Genomic DNA, 24,663 nt, shown 5'->3' with positions numbered 1-24,663 from the left:
ATCCAATCCAATCCCAATCCAATTCAATTCAATTCAATTCAATTCAATTCATTCCAAGTCCAAGCCCAAGTCCAAGTCCAAGCCCAAGCCCAAGCCCAAAATGGATTCGCCCCCGCCCCTGTCCTCCAACGCCCGCCCGCTCATCCTCGGCCCGCCCACGCCAGCGGCGCCATATCCAATTTTTGTGCATGGCCAAGTAACCAAAGGCTTTGGGCGCGGCGGCAAGCAGCTGGGCATCCCAACAGCCAACCTTCCTGAGTCGGCCGTCAGCCAAGCGCTCTCTCACATCCCGATCGGCGTCTACTTTGGCTGGGCGCAAGTGCTGGCCGGCGACCGTTGCGTGCGGCCAATGGTGATGTCGCTCGGGTGGAACCCATACTTTAAGAACGAGAAGCGGTCCGGCGAAGTGCATATTATACACGAGTTTAGGGATGATTTTTACGGAGCCGAGATTCGCGTGGCCATTCTGGGCTTTGTGCGCGCGGAGAGGGACTATGAGAGCTTGGAGCTGCTGGTGGAGGATATCCGCGTGGATATCGAGGCTGCCAAGGCGTCGCTAAGGAGAGAGCCGTATTGGAGGATCAAGGATGACCAGTTTTTCATTTCTTCTTGTGAGAAGAAAACCGAAAACCGAAAACCGGAAACCGAAAAATAAGCCTTTTTGAATTCCGAATTCTCTCTCTCTCTCTCTCCTTTTTTCTATATCTTTTTCTTTCATAAAATTTATACACTCTGTTCTTATTATTCTTATTCTTACTATTACTATAATAATCCCACTTTCTTTTTCTTTTCTTTGGCGCAAATGTCCGCCACTCCCTTGCATTTCGATGAGGCGCGGTATGCTGCGCTAACATCGCCTGGCGACCGTGAAATGCACCTTTTCAAATGGCTGTCCAACCTAGATGCATACCTCGAAACAACCGCCACAAAGGTAATCTAGAAAAACTCACAATAAAGCAAATGCAGCTTGCGTCACAACTACAACACAGAACAGAACAGAGCAAAACAAAACAAAACAGGACAAATGGAATGGAATTAACACAAACTCCACCCATTTTACATACTTTCATTATCCTTGTTTTAGGCAGACGTCACGCCAGCCCAGGACCGGCTCGAGTTGGTTTTGCTCGAAACCACGTGTATTCCACCAGCCACAAGCACAGCGCAGCAGGCGACCAAACGGCTCTCCTGGCTCGGTAACAGCACCAGCAATGCGCAGCAAGCATCCATGGCGCGGCCGAGCATTCTAGGCAATAATACCGTGCCCAAGCCCAGTCGTCTAGTCCGCGATCTCGCAGCAAAATGTCTTGCGCGCATATACGAGCTCGGCCAAATGCACCTAATGGGCGAATCCCTCCATGCCATCCGCACATCCATGGCCAGTAAACCCACAACCCCCAAGCTTTCAGCACTCACTTGCGCCGGTGTGCTCTTCGAAGCTCTCGCAGGGAAAGCCGGCTTCCGTCTACTGAGCTGCTTCAGCGATTTTCTGGCACTCGCCCTAAGGCTGGTCAAAAACACCGCCGAGCCTGTGGTTGTGCGTGTTGAGGCTGTGCGGATGATCGGAAGGCTTGTGTGGGGCAGCTCCGGAAAAACCATGACGGAGCAGCAGGCCAAGGAGGTATCAAAGGTGCTGCGCGGCTGTCTGGGTGTGCGTGCGCCATTGTTGGTTGTGGCTGCTGCGCAGGGGTTGGAGATCCTGTACGCTGTTTCTGGCACTGGCGCCGAGCCGGTCGAAGCCGTGGTTGCTGCGCTGGTGCCGATGGTGGCAACGCCTGTGCTGGCTGTGCGCAGGGCATTGGCACACCTGGTTGCCGTGCTGATTGCCAACAGTGTTTCGCTGGACCAGCCAGCGTCCATGACCGAGCCTGCAAGCCCCACCAGTGCTCCCGCTGCTGTGGGTCTAGTGCCGGCCGCCGAGGCACCGAGTGTTGGCATGTCGGTGCGCAGCAGCGTCGAGGCATCGTCATTTAATTTGTCGCCGGTGGACCCACAGAGCAGCAGCAATGTAGCGCGCTCGCCGGCTGCCGCTAAGGCATCGCTGAGACGCGGCACACTGAACTCCCTGCACCGCCAAACCACTACACGCTCGTCCATCGACACTACGACCAATAGCGGTCCAGAATTTCCCACCGGCCGACCACCACCAACAACAGCAACAGCAACAGCAACAACAACAACAACAGCAGCAACAGCAACAGCAACAACAGCAGCAGCAGGCACCGGCAACAGTGGCAGCAGCGGGCGCCCGACGCTTGTGCACGCCCTGCACTGGCTCTCAATCCCCTTTACGCGCGCGTCAGCGTCGCGCGAGCTGCGAGCTGGCATTGTTGACTGCTACGTGGCGCTGCTGGATGAGCTCGGCATGCAGGCTGAGGCGCACTACGCAGCCATTGTGGCGCATATTCTGGGCAATATGGCACAGATCTCAGTGGATCCGCAGTCACAGCAGCACAGATCCAGGTCTGCACAACAGCAGCAGCAGGCTCAGTCGGCTCAGCAACGCGACGGGTTAGTTGGGCTCGTGGGCGCGCTGGACACTAAGGTCGAAGCGGAGTTGCTGGCTGTGCGCGGGATGTGCGCTTGGCTGCTTGCGCATCTCCGCAGCCTGCTTGGTGAGCGCGGCCGGGTGGATGCCGCGCGCTATCTGTGGTCCGCCTGGCTGGCTAGCGAGCTGCCAGTGGAGGTGCGGTCGCTCATTGAAGGCAACAGCAGTAATGGTAGCAGTCGGTCGGAGAGCATGGTTAATTTGGCTGCTGCCGCTGCCACCGCAGTCATTATGCCGTGGCGCGCCTCGCAGATCGACAGCCACCACGCAGGCTATGGCGGCGGCGAGGTTGCGCTACTAATCGCCCTGCACGAATGGCGTTTGATGCTCGAGGACCTGGGCGAGGGCGTCTCTGCCATCGGGTGCTTTTCGGATCCCGAGACGGTTCCGCTGGAGAACCTGCTTGGCCATCCGAGCGAGGCCGTGCGCGTGGCCGCCGCCGCTGCCCTGCGCCCCTTGCTGCAGCACGCGGCCGGCGCCGAGGCGCAAGAGAATGTTGCCGCGCGGTGTCTGGGCACGCTGGTCTCGCGGCTGCAGAGCTTCTGCGCGCACTGCGTTGTGCACTCAACCGAAGACGCGTGCGCATCGGCGGATACGCTGCGGCGGTGCATCGGGTACGCGTACGCTATTGCGGCGGTTGTCGCGATGCGCGGCGCCAAGGTGCCGCTGGATCTGCTCGAGTGGGTGCATGGGATTTCCCTGCGGATGCTCGGGTCCGCATATGGCCGCAGCGAGCCCGAGGTTGTGCACCACCACACAGAGGGCGGCGGCGGCAGCGGCGGATTCGGAATCAGCAGTGGTGACCCGGCAGATACCCAAGCAATCCTGGGCTTGGAACATCGTAAGGAGAACCGCTCCGCTGCAGCTGCTTCTGGGCCAGTGGCATTGCGCAATATGCGGATGACGGTCGGCTGGGTGCTGCTCACGGCGCTGGCGCAGCTAGGCCCAAGGTTCGCCCAGGCGCGTGTACGCGCCGAGTGGATGCCATTGTGGACTGTGGCGATGCCGACGCAGCAGCAGCAGCAGGTTTTTGTCACTTCATTGACGCCCTGGGCAGAGCGCGCACACCAGCTGCAGTCGCGCACCCTGGCGCTAACTCACCTGCTGGCTGCCATACGCGCAGGCCTCGTGGATTCTCCCAGCGATGTGCGCGTGCTGGTGTCGTGCGTGCGCTTTACGCTGATGTACGCTGACAACGCGCTGGATGCGCCCCTCCATATGAACACACAGCATCAGCAGCAATTGCGGATGTCGATCGCTGCAGTGGTTCCGACTAGCCCGGTTTGGGCACTGCCTGTGCCGACGGCGCTGCTGACCAGCCATGTGGTTGTGCGCGCGCGCGCTGTTGAGTGTCTGCGGGCGCTTGGCAGCCGCTGGGAGGGCGCCCTAAGTGGTGGCGTTGTGCCGGCAGCTGTGAGACTTGTCGAGACTGTTATTGGTGGCTCTGAGGTATTGAGCGAGTCCATGGCGCAGCGTATTTCGGCTGCCTGTCACCCGCTGCCAATGCTGGTGCCCGACCACCACTCAGCGGACACTGCCGCGCACCTTTGTCGGTTCCGCAGCGGCAGCTGGGGGTACGAGATCGAGACCGGTGTGACCTCCCTACTGCCAGTGTTCTTGAAGAGCAGCGGTGGAAACGACGGCAAGGACCTGAGCAGCAACCGGATGGACTCTGACTTTGGGCTCGATTTTGCATGCTGCGCGATGTCCGCTGATGAATTCGACTGGACACAGGCCGTATTTGCCACTGTGCAGCCCGCATCATCGGAACCGTTGGAACCATTGGCACCGTCGGAGCTGTCGAGGCCGCCGTACACGCGGCTGGTTGACGAATGCGTCCGCTTGTTCGGCTGCGTGTTCCCGACTATGGCCGAGGACGGCCAGCTCTCGCTCCTGGATATCCTGGTTGGCCGGCTCAACCAGCTGCCCTTCAACTCACACAGGTACTTGGCCGTGCTGACAAACATTATCTGCGCGCTGCATGTGGCGCTGCAGGGCACATCGGAGGTCATGCCGAGGGTGGCCAGGGCCGTGGTGGAGATGACACGCGCCGCGCTGGTCCTGCCGCTGGCCGCCCACCGGCAGCTAGCTGGAGAGATCATCGGGCTGCTGGCCACGCGCACGAGGGACGCGGCGTCCGCCTACCTGCCGTACCTGTTGGAGCATTTGACACAGCAGGCCATCCGGTCCAGAGACCGCTTTGCCCGCGCTGGGTCGGCTGTCGCCCTGGGGTCGCTCTACGCCAGGGCCGGATCCATGGTTGCCGGGGGTCACATCCTGAAGCAGGTTGTTGTTTTGCTTCACTCATTGGCCAGCGACAAGGACCCTGTGGTGCACACCTGGGCGATTTCCGCGCTGGCCGACGCCGCAATGTCTGCCGGATACATGTTCGAGCCTTATGCACGCGACACTTTCAAGCTGGCCCTCAAGCTGTTCCTCAGCGACTCGCATGCCGTGCCTATGCATGCGTCGGCCCTGTGGGCAGGCGGCAAGGACCATACGCCACCGAACAACTTCTTGGACTGCGCCGGCTCCGAGCGAGTCCTGCCCATTGCCACTACTGCTTCCGCTGCTGGCTTTTCTCACGGATCCGGCAGCGATGCGCAGAGGGGCGTTGCCCTTGGGAGGGACGCCGCTGTAACCCACCCCAACAGCACAACACACCACGGCAGGGCACCCGACGGCCACCGAGATGACAGCCATGGCGGCGGAGGAGGCGGTGGCGGCAGCGGCAGTGGTGGTGGCGCCAGTGGCAGCGGCGGCGGCGGGGCCAGCAGCAGCAGCGAGTACCGCTTTGTGTGCGCGCGCTCCGACGTCGATGCGCACGATGCCAGGGCAGCGCTAGGCCACCTTGTGAGCTCTCTGATTCTGGTTTTTGGGCCCGAGCTGCAGGTGGACCAAGGGACGCGCGACTCTGTCTTGACCCTGATGGGCGAGCTGCGCCGCTCCCTGCCCTCCCTCGGTGTGCCCGTTCCCCTAGGCGATCTCTCCGTGGTGGCCGACCCCGATGCACAGTGGCAGACGGCTGCCGAGTATATTTTTGCTGTGCAGAAGCGCTTGCTCTTTTTCCCGCCGCCCCGGGACGATTCTGCGTACCTGCCGAGCGTTATGAAGCAGACTCTCAGGCCGATTATGCAGACTAGGAGGAGGATTGGCGGCTGGGGCGATATGGCTGGCCTGCATTCACTGCAGAGGGTTGCTGTGCTGGCCTTGGAGGGCATGCTGCGGCTGTACGGGGAGGATCTGGTCCCTATTTTGACCCAGAATGGTGAGTGGTCCTTGTGTGACATCCTGTGGGAGGCCCTGGCCTTGCACAGCGCGGCGGGCGAGCACGGTGGTGGTGGTGTTTCCCGCTTGCTCGTCGGCGACATCAGGGCGCTCGTCAGGACGACTGTCAGCCTGGCCGTCTGTTGCGAGTATCGCCAGATGGAGCTGGGCTCGGATACTCCCGGGGTACACGCTCTGGTCTCTACTTTGTGCGCTGTATTTATTAAGCGGTCGGGCGCGCAACCGACGCTGGCGGCAATCGAGTCCGAGATGACCGACGGCACCAGACCGTTTGACTCGCTGACCAGGCAGCTGAGCGTGGCCGCTCTGGTTTCCATCCTTGACGCTATAGCCACTGTGCGACCGCTGGGGTGCTCCGAGTGGCGGGCACACCCGCTGACAGACTCGCTCACCGATCTTCTGCGCGTCTCCTACATGGCCGCCACCACGCCCGTAGACCACTCCCTGGGGCTATGTGTTTTGGGCCAGAGTCTTTTGCAGCGTTTGCTCAGGCACTTTGCGGACGTCGAGGATCCGGCTGTGCCCGGCGAGGACGTGTCTGTGCTGGCCATTTACCAGGCGCAGATCAGCTCGGCCTTCCTCCCTGCCCTGCAGATGAGTGGCCTTGTGAGGGTGGCTGCGATGGAGACTGTGACTGCGTATGTGCTGTCCGGGCTGGTTTCGAATGACCGCGCATCAGCCGTGCGCATGCTCAGGCTGGTTGCACCGCAGCCGGTGTTTGCCAGGGTGGCAGATGGCATGCCCGAGCAGTGTTTGGTTGTCGAAAAGCTGGCTGTTCTGGGCCTGTGGGCCACGATATACGCCCGTCGCGACGTCTTGGGAGACGTTGTGATGCTACACATGGATGTCCTGTGCCAAGGGTGGCTCGATGCCGTGCGCGATATGGCGGTGCTGGATATGGACCTGGGCGACGTGTATCGCGAGCTCGACCGGCTCACTGCCAACACGAGGGACGTGGGCTTGGGGCTCTGCCTAGGCCTCGAGTCAACGTATGTTGGACTGGTGCGCGACTCTTTGAGCCAGTGGTATGCCTACTACTTGCCGCGCTTTGTCTCTGCCTTGACTGTGGCTCTGTCCACGGGCGACACGCTGATGCGGAACCGAGGCAAGGCAAAGTACAGGCCGATGCTTCTTCTAATGGGATTTGCACTGCAGCATCTGGCGGCAGTGCCAAAGCGGATATCCAGCGATGTACCGCCCGTGCGGGAGCTTGCTGACCGGATGGTCGGCGCGCTGGATCTCGGCAATTCGGCCGCCGTGGCCTATGACAAGACCGCGAATGTTGACGCTTTACTGGACTGCGTCTGCGCGTTGCTGGATCGCGGACTAGAGTTCGGTCTTCTTGGTGCCTTTGGTCCCGCAGACTCGTCTGCGCACATGTGGCTGGCAAGCGAAGTCTGGCGCAGGGCCGTTGCGTCGCAGCTCGCAGACAACAGCAACCGGGCGCTGAAGGTTGCCTTGGCACTTGTCCGCCAGATCGACCGCTCGTTGGACCCATCAGGGCGCAATCTGCTGGCACATTGGCTATTTGACAATACTGCCGCCAGCGATTCAGAGGCGGAGGGTGCTCTCCTTGGCTTGTCTGTGTGCGGCCGTGCGGTCCTGCGCGATCTCCTGGCGACTTGGCGCCGGACGTATGGGCAAAAGGAGTCGTATGCGACTGCATTGGCGTGTTTGAATGTTCTGGGCAGAATTTCCGGCTGTGCCGCTGCCGAAATCGACACCGCAGTAGACGGGCGCGCAATGGTGTCTATGTGGCTGGGGCTCTGGCACAAATCACTTGTGGCCTCGCAGGACGCCCATGGTCTTGCGCGCGCGCTCATGGATTTGCTCGGCCGTGTATCTGCCAAGGCGGACGACGATCTGATCACGCGGGGTGAGTTGGCCCTTGTGTGGGCTGGCGACATGGTCAATGCCATGTTGGCGCAGATGTTGGTCTCAGAGTCCAGCAGTGAGGCCAGTGTCGGCGTCGTGGCTGCTCTGCTATCCGTTGAATCATGCCTGGCCATATCCGCGCAGGTGCAGGCCTTATTTGTTTCAGCGTACGTGCGTCGTTTGTCGGAATTCACTAGGAACAGCGCACAGAATAGTGATCTGCCGGCATTACTTGCTATTCCGAAGGCTCTCAATCAGTGCGACAAGCCACTGGGCATTTTGCCCGTGCTTGCTCGCCAGGCCATCCCCCATCTGGCACGTCTTGTTCACGCGCACCTCTCTGCTGACGACACCGTGTTGGAGCTTACTCTGGGATCTCTCACCGAGCTGGCAATGAGTAAGAGGTATCCTGATGGCAGTGGCAACAGCGGCGACATGGTGATGGCAGCCACATTGATGCTCTTTTTGTCCTTGTGTGAAGACGATGAGAGCGGTCGGATTGCCGATGGTATTTTGGCTCTGGCGACGGGTGCGCCCCTGCCGTTCAAAAATGTTGTGCTGAGGTTGGCTGCTACACAACCCTTGGCTAAAAGCAAATTGGAGGCAGCTATCAGGTCTCGAGCGACAAAAACAGCGAAAAACGAGATTGAGAGGGCTGTTCAAAAAGTGGAGGAAGCGCCCAGTAGAATTGCGTTGAAGAGCAGCTTTGCCTTTTAGTTTTTTTTTTCAGGTTTATTCTTTTAGTAAAATATTGACTTGCAGTCAACAGCCAACAGCCAACAGTCAACAGTCAACATCCAATCAACAGTCAACAGTCAACAGTCAACAGCGGATATGCAGTTGAAGCGGGGTTTGGAATTAATTACCAACTTACAGGCGAAGCTGATTTGCACCAATTAAATGGAAAAATAAAGGGAAAAATAAAGAAATTTGACATAAAAAGTGTAAAATCTAACCAACTTTTCTTGTACTCTGGCCTATTTAACCATCCCATTAGACCATATTAATAGTAATCCCGCACATGCTTCCGCTCCCGCTCTCGCTCCTGCTACTCGTTTTTTTTTTTTTACAAAATTGTCTGGCGGAATGTAACAGCAGCAAAGGTCGACAAGAGCTACAGCATCAACACTATAAAGTACAGGTGCCAAGTATAGCAACCTCAAAAGCAGGCTCTGTTACATAAGTACAGAATTAATTGAACGGCGGAATAAACATTGTTGTTTTTAAATTGTTCAATAAATGTACCCTTACAACATTAATGTGCACCAACAATATGCATGCTTTTTTTTTGCAAAACATTTATGTTAATGAGAAAAATCGACGCGAAAAACAAGAGTATTTACCTCTGCTTGATTGGATAGTTTCTAAATATGGGCTTTAAATTGAAGCAGTCTTGCACAAAGAAAATATTTCTTTTTAGACCTTCTACCATCAACAATTTATTTATACAATACCCCTAGGACTTTCACAAGTTTAATTCCTATAATTGTTCTTTAAAAATTGCTCGCTGCCAGTTGTAATTGTATGGAAATGAGAAAGTAAAATGCAAATGCACACTGTCTATAATAATCATATGCTTGTTGATGTAAAAATAAAAAAGGAATATTTGTTTATGCAGGGGAATTAAGCAAAAGTATAGAAAATCAGAGAGAACCCGAGTCAGAGAACAGTGAGAAAGAATAAATAAAACAAACAAGTAGCACTTATTAGTAAATTATCATGTGTAGGGTGAAAAATAAATGAAAAATTGGATTTTGGATGCACTATAAAAGGAGCCTCTCCTCTATTCTCTCTATGATAAATTATTACTTTACTTGTTCATAGCATTCACCAGGAATTTTATTCCGATAGACATCTTTATTGCCAATTATTAAACAATGCGTCTTCAAAACAAAACCAACAGCTCAAGACCCATCAATCAAGCTATATCGAAAGGAAATACCGATATTGTTAAAGGTAGTGGAGAGGCTCCCAATTTTACTTGTGATAACTGTGGAGGAACTCATTACTCGAGAAGTGATTTAGCTAAATGCAAAGCCAATTAAGCTTGTGTTATTTACTCAAGTGTAAATTGATTAAGATACTCAGCATATTTGTAAGTATACGCCTGGGAGACTATTATTAATCGGTGTGTTGTCAATGTCAGGTTATAATTTTCAGCTGAATATTTTTCTTTGTTAGTTATGTTGATCATTATAAATGTATATATAAAACTGAAAAACTTGCCTTTTATTTGGTGGCTAGTCAGATTCTAGCGCAGGTTATATTATTTGAAATTTGTACCGATAACAATAATCTTTTGTGTAACAACACCCATCAAATTAATCATTATTTGTTTAATTTGAATTAATTGCAATATTTGAAAGTTGCAATTATGATTTGCCTTTAAGAATTATTCTAAATTAATTACGCTTATTAAAAACACAAAAGCAGTCCTAGTACACACATAAAAAAGCGGTGCACATAAGAAAATGTATTTTTGAGAAAGTAAACATTGCGAGGCACCTAAAACAACTGACTGCATTCAACCCGATGACGGTCAAACAAATATTTTTAACATCACATGAATAGTTTGTAAATATTTTGGGTACTTGTTGGGCCAAATGACGCGCACAATGCTTACTTCAAACAAAATTGTCATTTGTTTTGCGAGAAATATTTCATTTACATACTCAACCTTTGAATAACAGCAGACATTCAAGCACTGGACATTGGCAAGTATACAATTCCCAACTATATATAAGAAACTGAATTCACATCCATATTTTTATTCGTTCATCCAAAACAACACACTTAATTTTTACTCATCCACTTTTACTAGAAATATATTTTCTAACCACATCGCACTTACCAATTCACCGACTGCCATTCACTTTAATACCAGCTAACTAGCCGTCATCATTACAATGAGAGTTAACATTTGTACAATCATTGATTCTTCAAAAAAGCAATGCGGATCCTTTACTATGGAAATTGACGACAATAAAAGTGTCAAGGAAATTGAGAGTAATTTGCTGAGCGGCCAAAATGGATGTGCACGTATTAAAAAAATACAGGTTCGAGTCAATGGAGAGCTCAAAGACATCCCGTATAATTATAACAACTCGCTTGAGGATCTTCAAAAAAAAGTTGTAATTGGTGCAGAGCTGTTTATCTACATTAAATATTAGCCATTCATGTTAAAAAACATATTTTGTTCTCATATTTGGCACGCCCAATTGTTTGTTATTTATTATACAAGATAATAAAAGCATAAAATTTTGTAGGAAAGAGGTTACATTTTAAATATAAATTGTTATTTTTGTTATGTAAGAGGGGGTGTGAGGAGCACTACTGTGATAGTGTTAGAAGAATGGGTGTCAAATTATAAAGGATTTTATTACTAGTGTTTCTAAAGTGCTATTATCGCCGGCCTCGCCTTATATATGTACCTTTATCTTTGTGGCACTCACTGGCAGTTGTGTGCTCCGTTCACGAGAACTGGTCCTTATGAAAGTAACCCGGGCCTCTGATATGGCATAATTGGCATGTCTGTATTCTTGCGCCCAGCACATCCATTTCGGGACAGGCAGTATGTCTGGATGTCAATTGTGTCGCCTAATTTGATCCCTTGTGATTTGGTCCATATCAGATCCATCTGTAAGCTGGCTAGAATCCGTCTCATGATTTTCGCTCTCAGCATCTACCTCCATATCCTCGGGCTGGGTAACATTTTCGAGGAAGAAATCCCATGCTGTAGTCACTAGTCCACATCCCCTATTTATAGAATTCCACCTGTGCTGTTGTTTGGCAAAAGCATTGTCATATGCATCCAATTTTAACTTTGGCATTAAAACCATTTGCAACACATTTTTATAACATTTATTTTTAATAAAACATGTGTTAAATACATCCACACTTTTTATTATACGTAGTCATGGGGGCGTAGACGTGCCGGGTGTAGATACAATTCCTGTCGCTTTACTGGAGGCCAATGCGTCCAGCCATGATTGAAAATTCGGCTTGCGCGACAGTTGAGCCAAATACGAGCCCTCAGCGCTGAGCAAAGCAGCTGGCGTCCCGGTCTCGCACACTGCCCCATCCCTCACAACTAGTATAAGATTACAGTGCAAAATTGAGTCCATACGGTGAGCTATAGTGAGGATCGTGCAATGAGAAAAATGCGCGCGAATGAGCGCATGCAACTGATGACTAGCAAGCGCATCTACTGCCGCAGTGGCCTCGTCTAGAACCAGAATATTGGCGCGCTTGAGTAGTGCGCGAGTCAAACTGAGCAGTTGTTGCTGTCCTGTGCTCCAATCTTTTGGCGTCTCGACGTTGATGTCGTATTTTTTGTCGAGACCAACAGAGACCAGCGCGCGGCTAATTTCGGCGTCAGAGTGGCAGTTGAGCGGATCGAGATTGTCGCGGATCGACCCTGGCAATATGTGCGGAGTCTGTGGCACAATGGCAAGACGTTTACGCAACGTCGGCAAGTCGACAGAGCGTATGTCTATGCCATCGATAGAAATGCTGCCGGACTCTACGTGCAAAAGACCAAAGAGAGCCATGGCAATGCTGCTTTTTCCTGCACCCGTGCGCCCAACAATTCCAACATGCTGGCCGGGCTTGATCTCAAACGACATGTCGCGCAACGACGAGCCGGTCAAACCGGCGGCGTTTTCAAGGCTATTTGAAATGCCGTTGTACCGCGCGCACACACGGTTAAACGTCACAGATCCGCGTTCTGGCCACTGCTCAGAAACTTTTTGCAGCGGGGTAGAGGCGTATTGTCGCGCGCAAGCCTGCTCAGAGCGCAAGTTGGTGTAGTGGATATATTGCCCAGCCTTGGACAAGTTGGACCTCATGGCATGCGAGTGCCGGATGAGATGCTGCAGCCGTGCGAGAATAAACATCACGCACATGTGCACAAGCGACAATTGCGTCGGATCCACGGCCATCCCATTGGCAACGCTTATCAGCGCAATTGCAAACGCAACAGTGGTCCCGGCCACGCGCAGCAACGACATGGTCAAGTCAATCCATGTCTCAATGCTGTCGCCAATGCGCCGCGTTTGAGCATAGTAAAACATGCGGGAGTCCAGCCGGCTCTTGACAAACGAACGCACTGAAAACGCCCGGATTGTCGAGGCTCCGGCAAGAGCGTCCTGGAACTGCGCGTCAATAAGCGGCTGCGACTCGGTTTGGGCTGTGGTAATGGTGGCAAGTGGGATTCTGCTAACACTGGCAATCCCCCACATAACAGTGATGGCCACAGCCACGAAAACCACCAGCACGGGGTGGAACATTAAAATGATCCATGCCTCGAAGCCAAGCTTCACTGTAAATGTCGCCAAATTAGCCAGCCTCTGAGGCATGCGCAAGTCAACGTCGTTCTGGCCGTCCGTGAATAGAGCCAAAATCCGACCCGTAGGCATTGAGTTGAAGAACGACAGCGGCGCTGCGGAGATGCTTTGCAGCAGCTCACCGTGTGATTTGACAAACATGGCTCGGCGCCAGGCAACCTCGGTCCACCACTGCGACGCAAACTCTAGCAAAACATCGGCAGCCCACCAGGTTGTGGACATGGCAAAATGCCACAGCGTCGGATCCCATTGCTCGCTGTGATTGTTGCCGGAGTCAGTTGCCTCCAGCAACGTGTGTGCAAACGGAATTGGCTTGCCGAGCCATAGCTTTGCTTGATTGGTCGCCAGGCACTGCAAGGCAACCGTAACGCAGTGTGCTGCTACCATGTACCCGCCACACAAGCGCAGCATGTATTTCACGGGAACAAGGTATTGCGCGTAAGAGCCGGGGTTATCAATCGGACTTGGCTGGCGGTCGGACGGTGCAATAGTGCTGATGCTAGGGAGATGCTGTAGCGTATTGCTCAGCGGCGTATTGCTCGGCAGCGTGCTGCTTGGCGGCGTGCTACTCGGCGGCGTGGCCATCGCACAAATAATATCTTCGGCTAGCGTGGGCGACGTTATAGGCAGATCAATTGGCATGCCCATACCACAGGCCTGCATGGACCTTTCGGCAAGAAGCTCCCCATTGTTATTAATACCCGCCAGCGCATAGGCGCTTATGTCCACTGGCTCATCAATGATGTTAAGCAATGGATGTGGCTTAAACACGACTTGACCGTCGCCCACGACACAAATGGCGTCGGCAGAAAGTAGGAGCCTCGGTTCGCGCGTAACCACCAGGCGTGTAGCTCGAGAAAGCAGCGCGGATTCTCCCAACAGTACGCGATCCATAATCCGATGACTGACGCCAGGATCCACAGCGGCCAGCACGTCATCCAATATGTAGATGTCCGCCCGTGCGTAAACTGCTCGCGCCAAGGCCACGCGCATACGCTGGCCACCCGACAGTGTCTGACCACTGCTACCAACAACGGTCTGGTCTCCAGCAGACCACCAATTAATATCGTGGGTGAGCTCGCAGGCGTCGATGACTTGCGCGTACCAGTCGCAGTCGAATGTGGAGCCAAATGTGATGTTTTCGCGGACCGTGCCACCCATTAACCAGGGTAACTGTGACACGTAGGCAACGCGCCCGCTAATTTGTTGCTGACCATGCGTCTGGTCCATTTCACCGAGTAAGGCCGATACCAGCGATGACTTGCCCGATCCAACAGCACCCACCACAGCCACTAGCTGGCCTGGAGATATTTCCAGGCAATTGCATTCGAGCGAAAACGCACTTCCAGTTGCACCCGGCGTCTTCCAATCAAACACACCGTCGGAGATTCGGATGGAGCCACTGTCCATGTCGAGTTTCTCGTCGCCAAAATCATTGCGGCCTTTGCTTTCGGGTGCAACGAGCAGATTGCGAATCTGGCTGTAAGGCAGCTTTGCATCCCACCAGCTGTCAAATGTATGCGGCACGTCGATGAGCAGCGGAAACAGTTCGCGCAGAATAGCCTGTACGACAAAAACTTGCTCTGTGGTCATATACATTCCGCGTCCACTCTCGCCATTGTCCTTAAGCATGCTGTCACTGCGGCTAAAGTACCCGGTAATAACATGGGACAACGTGGTGTATATAAATAGCGATGCCAGCGGTCCTCCGGTCCGACACGCAGTCCGGGCAAATGACAGAAGCGACGACGCCATGCTTGCCTCAACCATGCACGGGAGCTCAAGCTGCCTGCGTATGTTTTGGATTTTTTCTACCAACAGGTGCTCCCACGCCAACAGACGCATCGGCACAATGCTGTCGGCCAGCTGGGAAACCAGAGACACGCGACTCCTCATTGCCTGTGCGGCTTTCTTTTGAGCGCTAAGTCGGCGAGCTACAAGGCGGTTGCGCAGGGGTAGGTAGAGGAGCACGGCGGCTATGCCCGGGCCCACAGCCCAACCAACCTGGCAATAAAATACGTACAAGCCGGCTGTAACTCGCAACGGCAGCCAGATGGCCTGGCTTAGAGAAAGTATATGGGTGGCCAGTTGCTGCGTGCTGTGAATTCCGCAGGAGTACAGATCAGCGGTGTCCTTGGTGGAGTGCTGCATATCGAGGGCCTTACTGTGTACAGCAGCAGTAAGGGTGATTCGGATTTTAAGCGTTGTCTTGTCGCGCAAATCAATCTGGTTTTGCTCGACCACAGCGCTGATCAGGGACATCACACTGTAGCACGCCAGTGCAGTAGCCACTCTGCCTAGCGACCCACTGCGCTGTTCAATCTCACCCTGCATATCGCCAATTTCTCGCAAAATCCGAGCGATCAAAAGCGGCAAAAGAACGTCGTTAATGTACACAAACAGGCGCAGGGTGCTAGACAGCCACAGGTCGCCGGCAAATGTGTTGACAATTGCATGTGCCAGAGACTGCCGGCCGCTGGAAAGCTCTGCGCTCCAAAAGGTCACAAACTGCGAATGTAGCACGCGCGGATCCAGGCTGCTGCTGCTACTTGGAGACGGCACAAAGGTCGCTGACTTTGTCGACGCTGGTAAGTCTGACTGCGGTGCGATGTCCTGCTGATACGTGCGAAGAAAATTGAGCACCCAGTGATACGTCAGGCGCGACAGAACGGAATGCACAGAATTATCTACCGCTGTTGCCGGCGGCGCGTTGTTTGCATTGTTTGCGTTGTCAGCATGCAAGGCAGGAATTAGATAATTTGATTTCACCTTTAGCTGCCATATGTCCGCCAAAATGACGACAGCAAAAGCAATGGAGACAATAGCGCCAAGCAATGCAGTATGTGGCATGACCCACACGGCCGCGTTTTCGAGTGAGAAACCAGAGAAAAAATGTTGTAATACCTGGTGCTGCTTCTGCTGCAGGTGCTCTTGCTCTTGTTTATGTTGTTTTTGCTCATGTAGGAGGAACATAAGTGCAGCAGAAATTCCAGCTAGAAAGAACCCGCCCTGCTGCGTCAGCCATGCAGCCCGATTGATGCGGACAATCCACTGCTTGCTGTTGTGTGAATTCGCCGTTTTGTGCGTAGATACCGCAGATTGGGGCAATGAAATGGCAGGCCGCCTGATATAGAACTCTAGCAATGCCACTAGCGTGCGAGCAATAGCGAGTGTCAAGACAAAATGGTATGCTGACGAGGCCAATGAGACGCCGCTGCGATTGGCCAAAGTGAAACCGCAATTCAGCCATGTATGAACGATCTCGACAACCAGCGCTGGCCAGCTGGTATAGTGATGCGCATGACCCGGTTGTGTCTGAAAACAAAAGCGAATACAAAAATAAAATTAGTAAGAGTTAAATGGCAAGAAGACAAACATCGGAATGAAAAATACTGTTTGCAAAGTTTTTTTTGCTGGTTATACACTTACTGCGAGCAGGGCTGCGACTGGAGCAGGAGCCAAGTCGGATATGCGTTTGAGCGAGTGCTGTTTTGACCAAAAATTAAAAGCAGAGAGCGACCCAACGATGATATGCAAGCCAAAACTACATGTTGCAATAAATTAAGAAACAAAACGAAATTTATTGAATTGAAATTAAAAATTATATTTCAAGTTTTTTGCGTTTGGGATTTGCAGATTGAAGATCTTTGCATGTGCGAGCACTGCTCCCCCTTTTTCGCGCTTGTCCCCACATTCAATTTTTTATTCCAAGCACGCAAGCAACAATAAATTTAAACAATGATTACAAGCGGTAGAGCAGCAAGCAGAATCCACAAAGGATAACGCGTGAATCCCTAGCAAAAAAATAATTAAAGGCATGATGTGGTTGGCCAGTCACCATTTTCGCACTGCAGCTCATCATCAGCAGCAGCAGGGGGAGAGTGGCGAATAAGAAAGGATCATAAGAAAGAGTGCAACTGCAAGTGCGATTGTACCCCTGCCCAAAAACGTGCATGTTACAGGACTTGGCAAAACTAAACAAAAAACGGCGGAGGGCCGACAAATTCTCTACAGAGGCACGAGAAAAGAATAATTAAACGGTTAATGTGGATTTTGCAATTTACCTGAGACAGTTCCACCAAAAAGCAAGCTCGTAAAGTGCGCTTGCGCTGAATACACTCATTAAACTATTAATGGATGGATGGATGGGTGGATGGGTGGCTGAATGAGTAGATGAATGGACAAGCGTGAGTATTTTTGTCGAATGCTGGTATTGGTGCCCAATTAATTAATGCTGTTTAATTTTGTTATTTAAATACAAGTATATAAAACCAATAAATAATTTCAAAAATGAAGAGAAGAGGAGTGCGAAAGGAAAACAATAATGAATAGTTGGGCGTTTTCAAAGTTTCAATTTTCATTTTAAAAACTCAAAAATACAGGAATACAGAAATGTAATAATTGACCAAAATAAAAGCGAGGATGACCATGGACAATACAAAATACAAAAAATTAAGCCTTGAAAAGAGGGGAGAAGGGGTGGGGGAACAAGGGGCCAGTGGCCACCCCCCTTTGTCACTCCTTTTTTTTCCTTTACCTATTTCCATTGTTTTCTTCTTTTTATGAGTTGTGCATTTAAAATTTTGTTTTCTTTTTTCTTGGCTGCTTTTTTTGCTATTGCTGCAGGACACAAACTCAAAGCAACAGTACATGGGAAATATACAAAGGGCAGCATTTTATTATTAATATGTTCTTCAACTTAGATGTTGATTGCTTTTGTAATTTGGCAACATAAAAAACCAAAGCCCCCATTTACAAATGTGCAATTTGCACGTTGGTTGTTTTTTGACCGGATAATATTATTTTCCAGTTTAGACAACAATTAATTTTTGCAACCACCGGGCGAGAGCATGAGTAAATAATACATGCGAGATTATGCATAGCGATGGAATACAATAGTAAAATTCAAATATTTGAAAATTCAAAAATGCAGGCATGAATTTTCTATTTGTTCCCTTTTGCTACTATTCGCATAAAATTACCTACAATTGCAAAATGTAATTGACCTTAAACAACACGAAAAGCACATGCTGGTCGGTACTGACAAGTGTTACATTATAGGACCAGCAAGCGACGATGGCCCGATGAATGTTGATGACGACAATTACAAGATTATGGTTTTGATGAATGGTGTTCACAATTGAATATGAAGGATGCCACTGCAAAAGACTCTTTAGTCTTGCTAGCTTTTAATATGCCTGAAGCAGTTTCGAACGTGCATACAATTAGAATTGTACCAACAATGGCAACCATGTCAATAATGATTCACTAGAGCTGGACAAGAGGACATAATGCTAAGGCAGGGTTTTCCTCACCACCATGCGTACCAGCTGGCACACATAATGCAATAATTTAATTGCCTTTAGAATGAGAGATGGGGTACGACAAACAATCTACCATTTCCCCTTGTGAATAAATCTCCTTTGAATTTTTATCTACGGAGAGAAAATAGATCCATTGTGCGAAATATAAAATGGGTAAAAGGTAAAAGGCAAAAACTAAAGTTGATGATTGAGACTGATTGTTTACCACGCCGCTTTGCCCATCATGGGCCCTACTGCAGATACTTGTAGTACATTATAAAATATCAACCATATTCGCCATTGCCATTTCTAAGTTTATCCTGGACAAGTAGTTATGGTGGTGAGGACAGTATTTGGTTTTTTATACTTAGTATCGCATTACTTTCAGCATTGGTAAAACGCAATGAATGCCATTTACCAACAATATGCACAGGGCTGCATAAGTTATGTTTAACGACCGAATTTAAATTTGTTTTTGTTTTTGATTGTGTGTTGTGTGTGGGTGGTAACGTAGGCTGTCAGAATGTGCGACCGTCCTCGCTGAGTCGCACTCATAAACCCGTGGCAGCAATAATAGCAGAACACGAGGGCGCAACCAGCAAGATCATCGACAAACCCAAAGCGGGTTCGACACCTCCCTTTACGGACGGCGCACTGTTTGTCATCTTCCAGCTTGGTTTGTGTGTCTTTATTCGGTGAATAAAGAAACTGAAAATTAACTGTATACATGATCCTGTAAAGTACAGTCGATATGAGGCTATCCTGTTGAAAGTGGCGCGCTGGAAAAAATGCTTTATACTCCAGCCGGGCGATCGGCCAGAACCATTACAAATGGGATCAATCAATGCTACATTCACGTGATTGTACTATCAAAAAAGAATCCGACTGTTCTCCTTGATACTCTACTATTCCATTGTTTTGGGAATCTGTCCTTGGATATTTTGTTCGTTCCATTCAATTGGTCACCCTCCTCTTTCTCGTCTTAAATTGTTACAATTTATAACTCATATTTCATATTTCACATTTCCTTTTATAATTCAATTCCATTCCCACATCCTCAAATGGCAGACGACAATTCACAAAAAGATATCATATACACGACGTACGAGACCGAGACAGACCTCCTTCCAGCAATACCGCTGATTGAAGCAGACCTCTCAGAGCCCTACTCGATCTACACATACCGGTACTTTGTGCAGCAATGGCCCGAGCTGTGCATTCTGGCACATAGCGCTGTGACAAAGGAGTGCGTCGGCGTGGTAATCTGCAAGATGGAGGATCACCGGCGGCGCATGGTGGACGGGTACTTTGACGACGAAAAGACGGCGTTGATGCGCGGGTATATTGGGATGGTCGCTGTGGACAAGAAGTATCGCAAGCGCGGCATTGGCAGCTCGCTGGTGATCAGGGCGCTGGCGCAGATGCAGCGGATGGGCGCCGATGAGGTTATCCTGGAGGCCGAGGCGGACAACAGGGGCGCGCTGGCCATGTACGAGGCGTTGGGCTTTGTGCGCGAGAAGCGGCTGCACCGGTACTATATGAGCGGCATCGACGCGTTCCGGCTGAAGCTGTGGCTATAAGCGAGGAGCTGGGTTTTGCATGGTGTTAATTTATTGTTGGCATTGAACGAAAAATCAAAAGATCAAAGATCAAAATCAAAAATCAAAAGTTAAGCCTAGATCCGCTGCGCGGCCAGCAGCCAGCGGCGCGCGTTGACAAACATGCGTGCCCAGGGGCCGTGCTCCCAGGCGGCCAGGTGCTCGGCGGGCATGAACGAGTTGGCGTCGGTGCGCACGACGCGCTCGGGGTGCGGCATGATGGCCAGCACGCGCCCGTCGGCAGTGGTGACGGCGGCCAGGTTGAGGTCGGCACCGTTGGGGTTCATCGGGTACGCGACGCGCTCGTCGCTCAGCGCGTACGTCGTGCGGTCGACGTACTTGACAGCGGCCAGGCCCTCGGCGACAAAGCGCGCGCGCGCCGCGTCGTCGGCAAAGGTCGCGCGGCCCTCGCCGTGCGCGACGACAATGGGCAGCTGCGAGCCAACCATGTCGGCAAAGAACACGCTTGCGGCAGCAGCCTGGGCGACGGGCTCGACCAGCACGACGCGGCCCTCGTACTGCTCGCTCTCGTTGGCGACAAAGTGCGGCCAGCTCTGCGTGCCGGGGATGATGTCGCGCAGGTTCGACAGCATCTGGCAGCCGTTGCACACGCCCAGCGCGAACGTGTCGGCGCGCGCAAAGAAGGCGGCGAACTGCGCGCGCACGGCCGGCGACATCAGAATCGACTTGGCCCAGCCGGCGCCAGCGCCCAGCACGTCACCGTACGAGAAGCCGCCGACGGCCGCCAGGCCGGCAAAGTCGGCCAGCGACACGGCGCCGCCGAACACATCGGACATGTGCACGTCGACGGCCGCAAAGCCGGCCTGGTGCAGCGAGTACGCCATCTCGGCGTGCGAGTTGACGCCCTGCTCGCGCAGCACGGCCACTCGCGGCCGCGCGCCGCCCGCCAGCAGCTCGTGGTCGCGCGGCACCAGCTGTGCCGTCTGCGCCGGGTCGAACGTCAGTGCGTACTTGAGGCCGCGGTCGGCGTCGTTCACCAGCAGCGAGCGCTCCTCGTCGGCGCAGTGCGGGTTGTCCCGCATGCGCTGCAGCCGGAACGACGTCTCGGCCCACGCCGCCCACAGCTCGGCGCGCGAGCGCTCGAAGACCACCTCCGAGCCACAGCGCACGCGCACAACATCGGCGCCCAGCGCGTCTGTGCACCCGGCCGAGCCGATGCGCAGCGAGCCAATTCCGGCTTCCAGCAGCGCGCCGGTGACGAGCGGGACGTCCTCCTCGGCGACCTGCAGCACGGCGCCGAGCTCCTCGTTGAGCAGTGTCCCGATGACCTCGGCGGCGTCCGAGCCGTCGCCGGCCAGCGTGCCCAGGTCAACGTCGACGCCAACGTGGCCGGCAAAGGCCATCTCGGCCAGGGTCACCAACAGGCCGCCGTCCGAGCGGTCATGGTAGGCTAGCACGTGCGGGCGCAGCGCCTGCATGGCGTTGAAGAAGCGCTTGAGCTGGCCCGCATCGGCGACGTCGGGTGCATGCGCGCCGAGGCGGCTGAAGACCTGCGCCAGCGCCGACCCGCCCAGGCGGCGGTTGCCGCCGGCCAAATCAACAAAGAGCAGCGCGCCACGCGGCTGCAGCTGTGGCGTCAGCGTCGCGCGCGTGTCGCTGACAGCGGCAAAGGCCGTGACGACCAGCGCGACGGGCGCGGTGACGCGCTCGCTGCCGGCCCCCTGCATCTGCATGCTCATCGAGTCCTTGCCGACAGGCACGCTGATGCCCAGCTCCTGACACACCACGCTCAGCGCGCTCACGGCCGCATACAGCCGCGCGCCCTCGCCCGGGTGCGACGCTGCCGCCATCCAGTTCGCGCTGAGCTTGACCCACTCGAGGTCCGGCACCGCCGCGGCCGCCAGGTTGAGCAGGGACTCGCCGACTGCCATGCGCGACGCGGCTCCAGCGTCGATGGCTGCCAGGGTTGGCCGCTCGCCCATGGCCATTGCCTCGCCAGAGCGCACGTGCGGCTCGTAGCTGCTGGCCGTCACGGCAACGTCGGCGACGGGCACCTGCCACGGGCCGACCATCGGGTCGCGCGCGACCAAGCCGGTGACCGAGCGGTCGCCGATCGTGATCAGGAACGACTTGGATCCGACACAGGGCAGCCTGAGCACGCGGTCGACGGCCACAGCGAGGCGGCCAGCAACCGACAGCGCGGGCCCGCCTCCGAGGTAGCGGCCCAGGCTGGCGTCAAAGGCGACGCGCGGCGCGACCAGCGAGTCGGCGTCGCGGGTCATGCGTGGCGGCTTGCCAAACAGCACGTCCATCGGCAGGTCAATGACCAGGCCTCCCGACGAGCGATCGCTGACGCGCAGCCGCGTCTCGGCCATGGAGGTGCCGACGACGGCGAAGGGGCAGCGCTCGCGCTTGGCAATGCGCGTGAACACGGGCAGCTGCTGCGCGGTGACGGCCAGCACGTAGCGCTCCTGCGACTCATTGCACCAGATCTCCATCGGCGACAGTGACGTGTCAGCGCAGGGCACGTCGCGGATCTCAATCTCGGCGCCCAGCCCGCTGTCGTGCACCAGCTCGGTCAGCGCATTGCTCAGTCCACCGGCGCCGACGTCATGCACAAAGGCAATCGGGTTGCTGCTGCCCAGCGCCGTGCACGCGTCGAGCACCATCTGGCAGCGCCGTTCCATCTCGGGGTTGCCGCGCTGCACCGACGCAAAGTCCAGCTCGGCTGCCTGCGACCCGCCGGCCACGGACGACGCCGCGCCGCCGCCGAGGCCAATGAGCATCGACGGCCCACCCATGACGATCAGCTGCGAGCCAGGTGCAAAGGGCGTTTTCAGCACGTGCTCGGCGCGCACGCTGCCCATGCCGCCGGCAATCATGATGGGCTTATGGAAGCCGCGCACCTCGCACTCATAATCGGGCTCGTCGAGGGCGAGATCCAGCGCTGAAGACGACGTCGAAGCTGTGGGCACGCGCTGCAGCAGCGTGCGGAAGTAGCCGAGGATTGCCGGCCGCCCAAACTCGTTGGCGAACGCGGCCGCACCCAGCGGCGCCTCGAGCATGATGTCCAGCGCCGACGAGACGTGCGCTGGAAAGCCGACGTCTGCCGTGGCCGCCTCCCACGGCTGGGCATATCCGGGCACGCGCAGGTCGCTGACCGTGAAGCCGGCCAGGCCGCACTTGGGCCGCGACCCGACGCCGACGGCACCCTCGTCGCGGATTTCGCCGCCAGTGCCGGTGGCCGCGCCTGGGAAGGGCGAGATGACCGTCGGGTGGTTGTGCGTCTCGACCTTGGCCACAATGTGGATGCCGCCGGGCGCGGCCTCCAGCGCCCAGCGCTGCTTGTCGGCGGCGACAGGCGCCCACGAGCGGATCCTCTCGGCCTCGTAGGCCTCCAGGACGGCGGCGTTGTCCGAGTAGGCCGACAGCACGTGCTCGGGGTGCGCCTTCTGCGTGGCCTTGATCATGTCGAACAGCGACTGTGTCTGCACCTGGCCGTCGATAGTCCACGTCGCGCCAAAGATCTTGTGCCGGCAGTGCTCGCTGTTGACCTGCGCAAACATCATCAGCTCGGCGTCGGTCGGGTTGCGGGCAATGCTCTCGCGCGCCGCATGCTGGCCCAGGAACGCTGCCACAAGGTACGCGATCTCGTCTTCAGCCAGCGCCAGGCCGAGCTCGCGGTTCGCGCGCGTCAGCAGCGCCACGGCACGTGTCTGCTGCTGCTCTAGGCCGGCCGCAGTCTCGATGGTCTCGGTCGCGCTGGTCTTCTCGATGCACGCGATCGGCACCGCCAGCTGCTGCTGCGCGTCGTTGGACGCCTCACGGATGGGTACTGCGCGCAGGGGCCGCGCGCTGGCCTGTTGGAAGATGCTTGCAGCCGGCGGGCAGCCCCCATACAGGATCTCCGTCATGCGGTCGGATCCCGCGTCGATGATACGCTTGTCTGCGGCCAGGTGCTCGATGGTGATCTTGTAAGCCTCGTTGAACGCAATGCGATAGACAACGCCGCGCTCCACCCGCTGGACAACGCTCTTGCCCAGCCCGCAGAGCGCAAAGATGTCCGTGGCCTTGGACGACCACGGGCTGATGGTGCCGCTCCTCGGCAACACCCAGATCTCGCGCTCGTTGCGCTTGAGGGGCTCGCCGTCGTCGTCGACCGTATTGCTCGCGTCATGGTCGTCGACGAGCATGATCGGCGCGCGTGGCGCGGCCGTCTCGCCGGGTGCGCGCAGCAGCGTGGCGATGATCGCCCATACCTCATCGACGGTCTCGCCCTTGACAGCGTTGGCCACCACGGGGCTGTGGTTGCTGAGCGCCGAGTCCAAGAGCGCCTTGGCGTTCTCGGCCGCGTACTCGGGTGCCAGGTCGATGAAGTGCACGTAGTGGGTGTGGATCGCGCTGACGGCGCCCGGCGGGAACGGCAGCTTCTCGGTCAGCACACGCAGACGGAAGTCGGACAGCGCTGAGGTTCTACCTGGGACGACTAGCATGGGCATTTTTGCGTATATTTATATGTGAATATGTGAGAGTACTAGCGTGTTTGTGTGTGTAGGCAGGCCCTTGCTTGTCGAGAGGGAGGCTGAGAGGCAATTTTTGTTATTTGAGTGTGAGTCGAACTATTACTGAAAAAAGGAATTGGTGATAACAGCTAAGAGAAGAAAGGCCACCACGAAAGGGGCTGGCGGTAGCAAGCGTGATATGTGGCCAAATGCGTGCAAAATACCACTGCAGCGACAAAATAG

General features: G+C 54.4%; 5 protein-coding genes across 5 annotated transcripts; 3 read left to right on the top strand and 2 right to left on the bottom strand.

Moving 5' to 3' along the window:
* The first annotated feature begins 19 nt into the window (after positions 1-19).
* Positions 20-690, top strand: BX661DRAFT_188493 (uncharacterized protein). The gene has a single exon (XM_051537425.1). The coding sequence runs from the start codon at positions 101-103 to the stop codon at positions 653-655; it is 555 nt and encodes a 184-aa protein (XP_051388929.1). The 5' UTR covers positions 20-100; the 3' UTR covers positions 656-690.
* On the top strand, positions 691-8,498 carry BX661DRAFT_188492 (uncharacterized protein). The gene is made up of 2 exons (XM_051537424.1): positions 691-931; positions 1,085-8,498. Exons 1-2 carry the CDS (start codon positions 803-805, stop codon positions 8,426-8,428), a joined length of 7,473 nt encoding a protein of 2,490 aa, XP_051388928.1. The 5' UTR covers positions 691-802; the 3' UTR covers positions 8,429-8,498.
* A 3,096-nt stretch (positions 8,499-11,594) lies between these two features.
* On the bottom strand, positions 11,595-17,336 carry BX661DRAFT_188480 (uncharacterized protein). Its single transcript, XM_051537423.1, has 3 exons — positions 17,121-17,336; positions 16,486-16,600; positions 11,595-16,371 (listed from the first exon to the last, which is right to left on the bottom strand). Exons 1-3 carry the CDS (start codon positions 17,177-17,179, stop codon positions 11,626-11,628), a joined length of 4,920 nt encoding a protein of 1,639 aa, XP_051388927.1. The 5' UTR covers positions 17,180-17,336; the 3' UTR covers positions 11,595-11,625.
* A 2,004-nt stretch (positions 17,337-19,340) lies between these two features.
* BX661DRAFT_188477 (acyl-CoA N-acyltransferase) lies at positions 19,341-19,946 on the top strand. Its single transcript, XM_051537422.1, has one exon. It carries the CDS (start codon positions 19,421-19,423, stop codon positions 19,937-19,939), a length of 519 nt encoding a protein of 172 aa, XP_051388926.1. The 5' UTR covers positions 19,341-19,420; the 3' UTR covers positions 19,940-19,946.
* Positions 19,947-20,034: 88 nt separating this feature from the next.
* Positions 20,035-24,417, bottom strand: BX661DRAFT_194632 (phosphoribosylformylglycinamidin; the record flags this gene model as incomplete). The annotated part of the gene is made up of 3 exons (XM_051537895.1): positions 20,035-23,645; positions 23,745-24,051; positions 24,178-24,417. 3 exons carry the CDS (start codon positions 24,415-24,417, stop codon positions 20,035-20,037), a joined length of 4,158 nt encoding a protein of 1,385 aa, XP_051388925.1.
* Positions 24,418-24,663: the final 246 nt, after the last annotated feature.

This window comes from Kickxella alabastrina (assembly GCF_025024165.1).
Source record: "Kickxella alabastrina strain RSA 675 chromosome Unknown BX661scaffold_31, whole genome shotgun sequence".
NCBI lineage: Eukaryota > Fungi > Kickxellomycota > Kickxellomycetes > Kickxellales > Kickxellaceae > Kickxella > Kickxella alabastrina.
The sequence above is the reverse complement of the archived record's forward strand: the minus strand, read 5'-3'. Positions and strand labels throughout refer to the sequence as shown.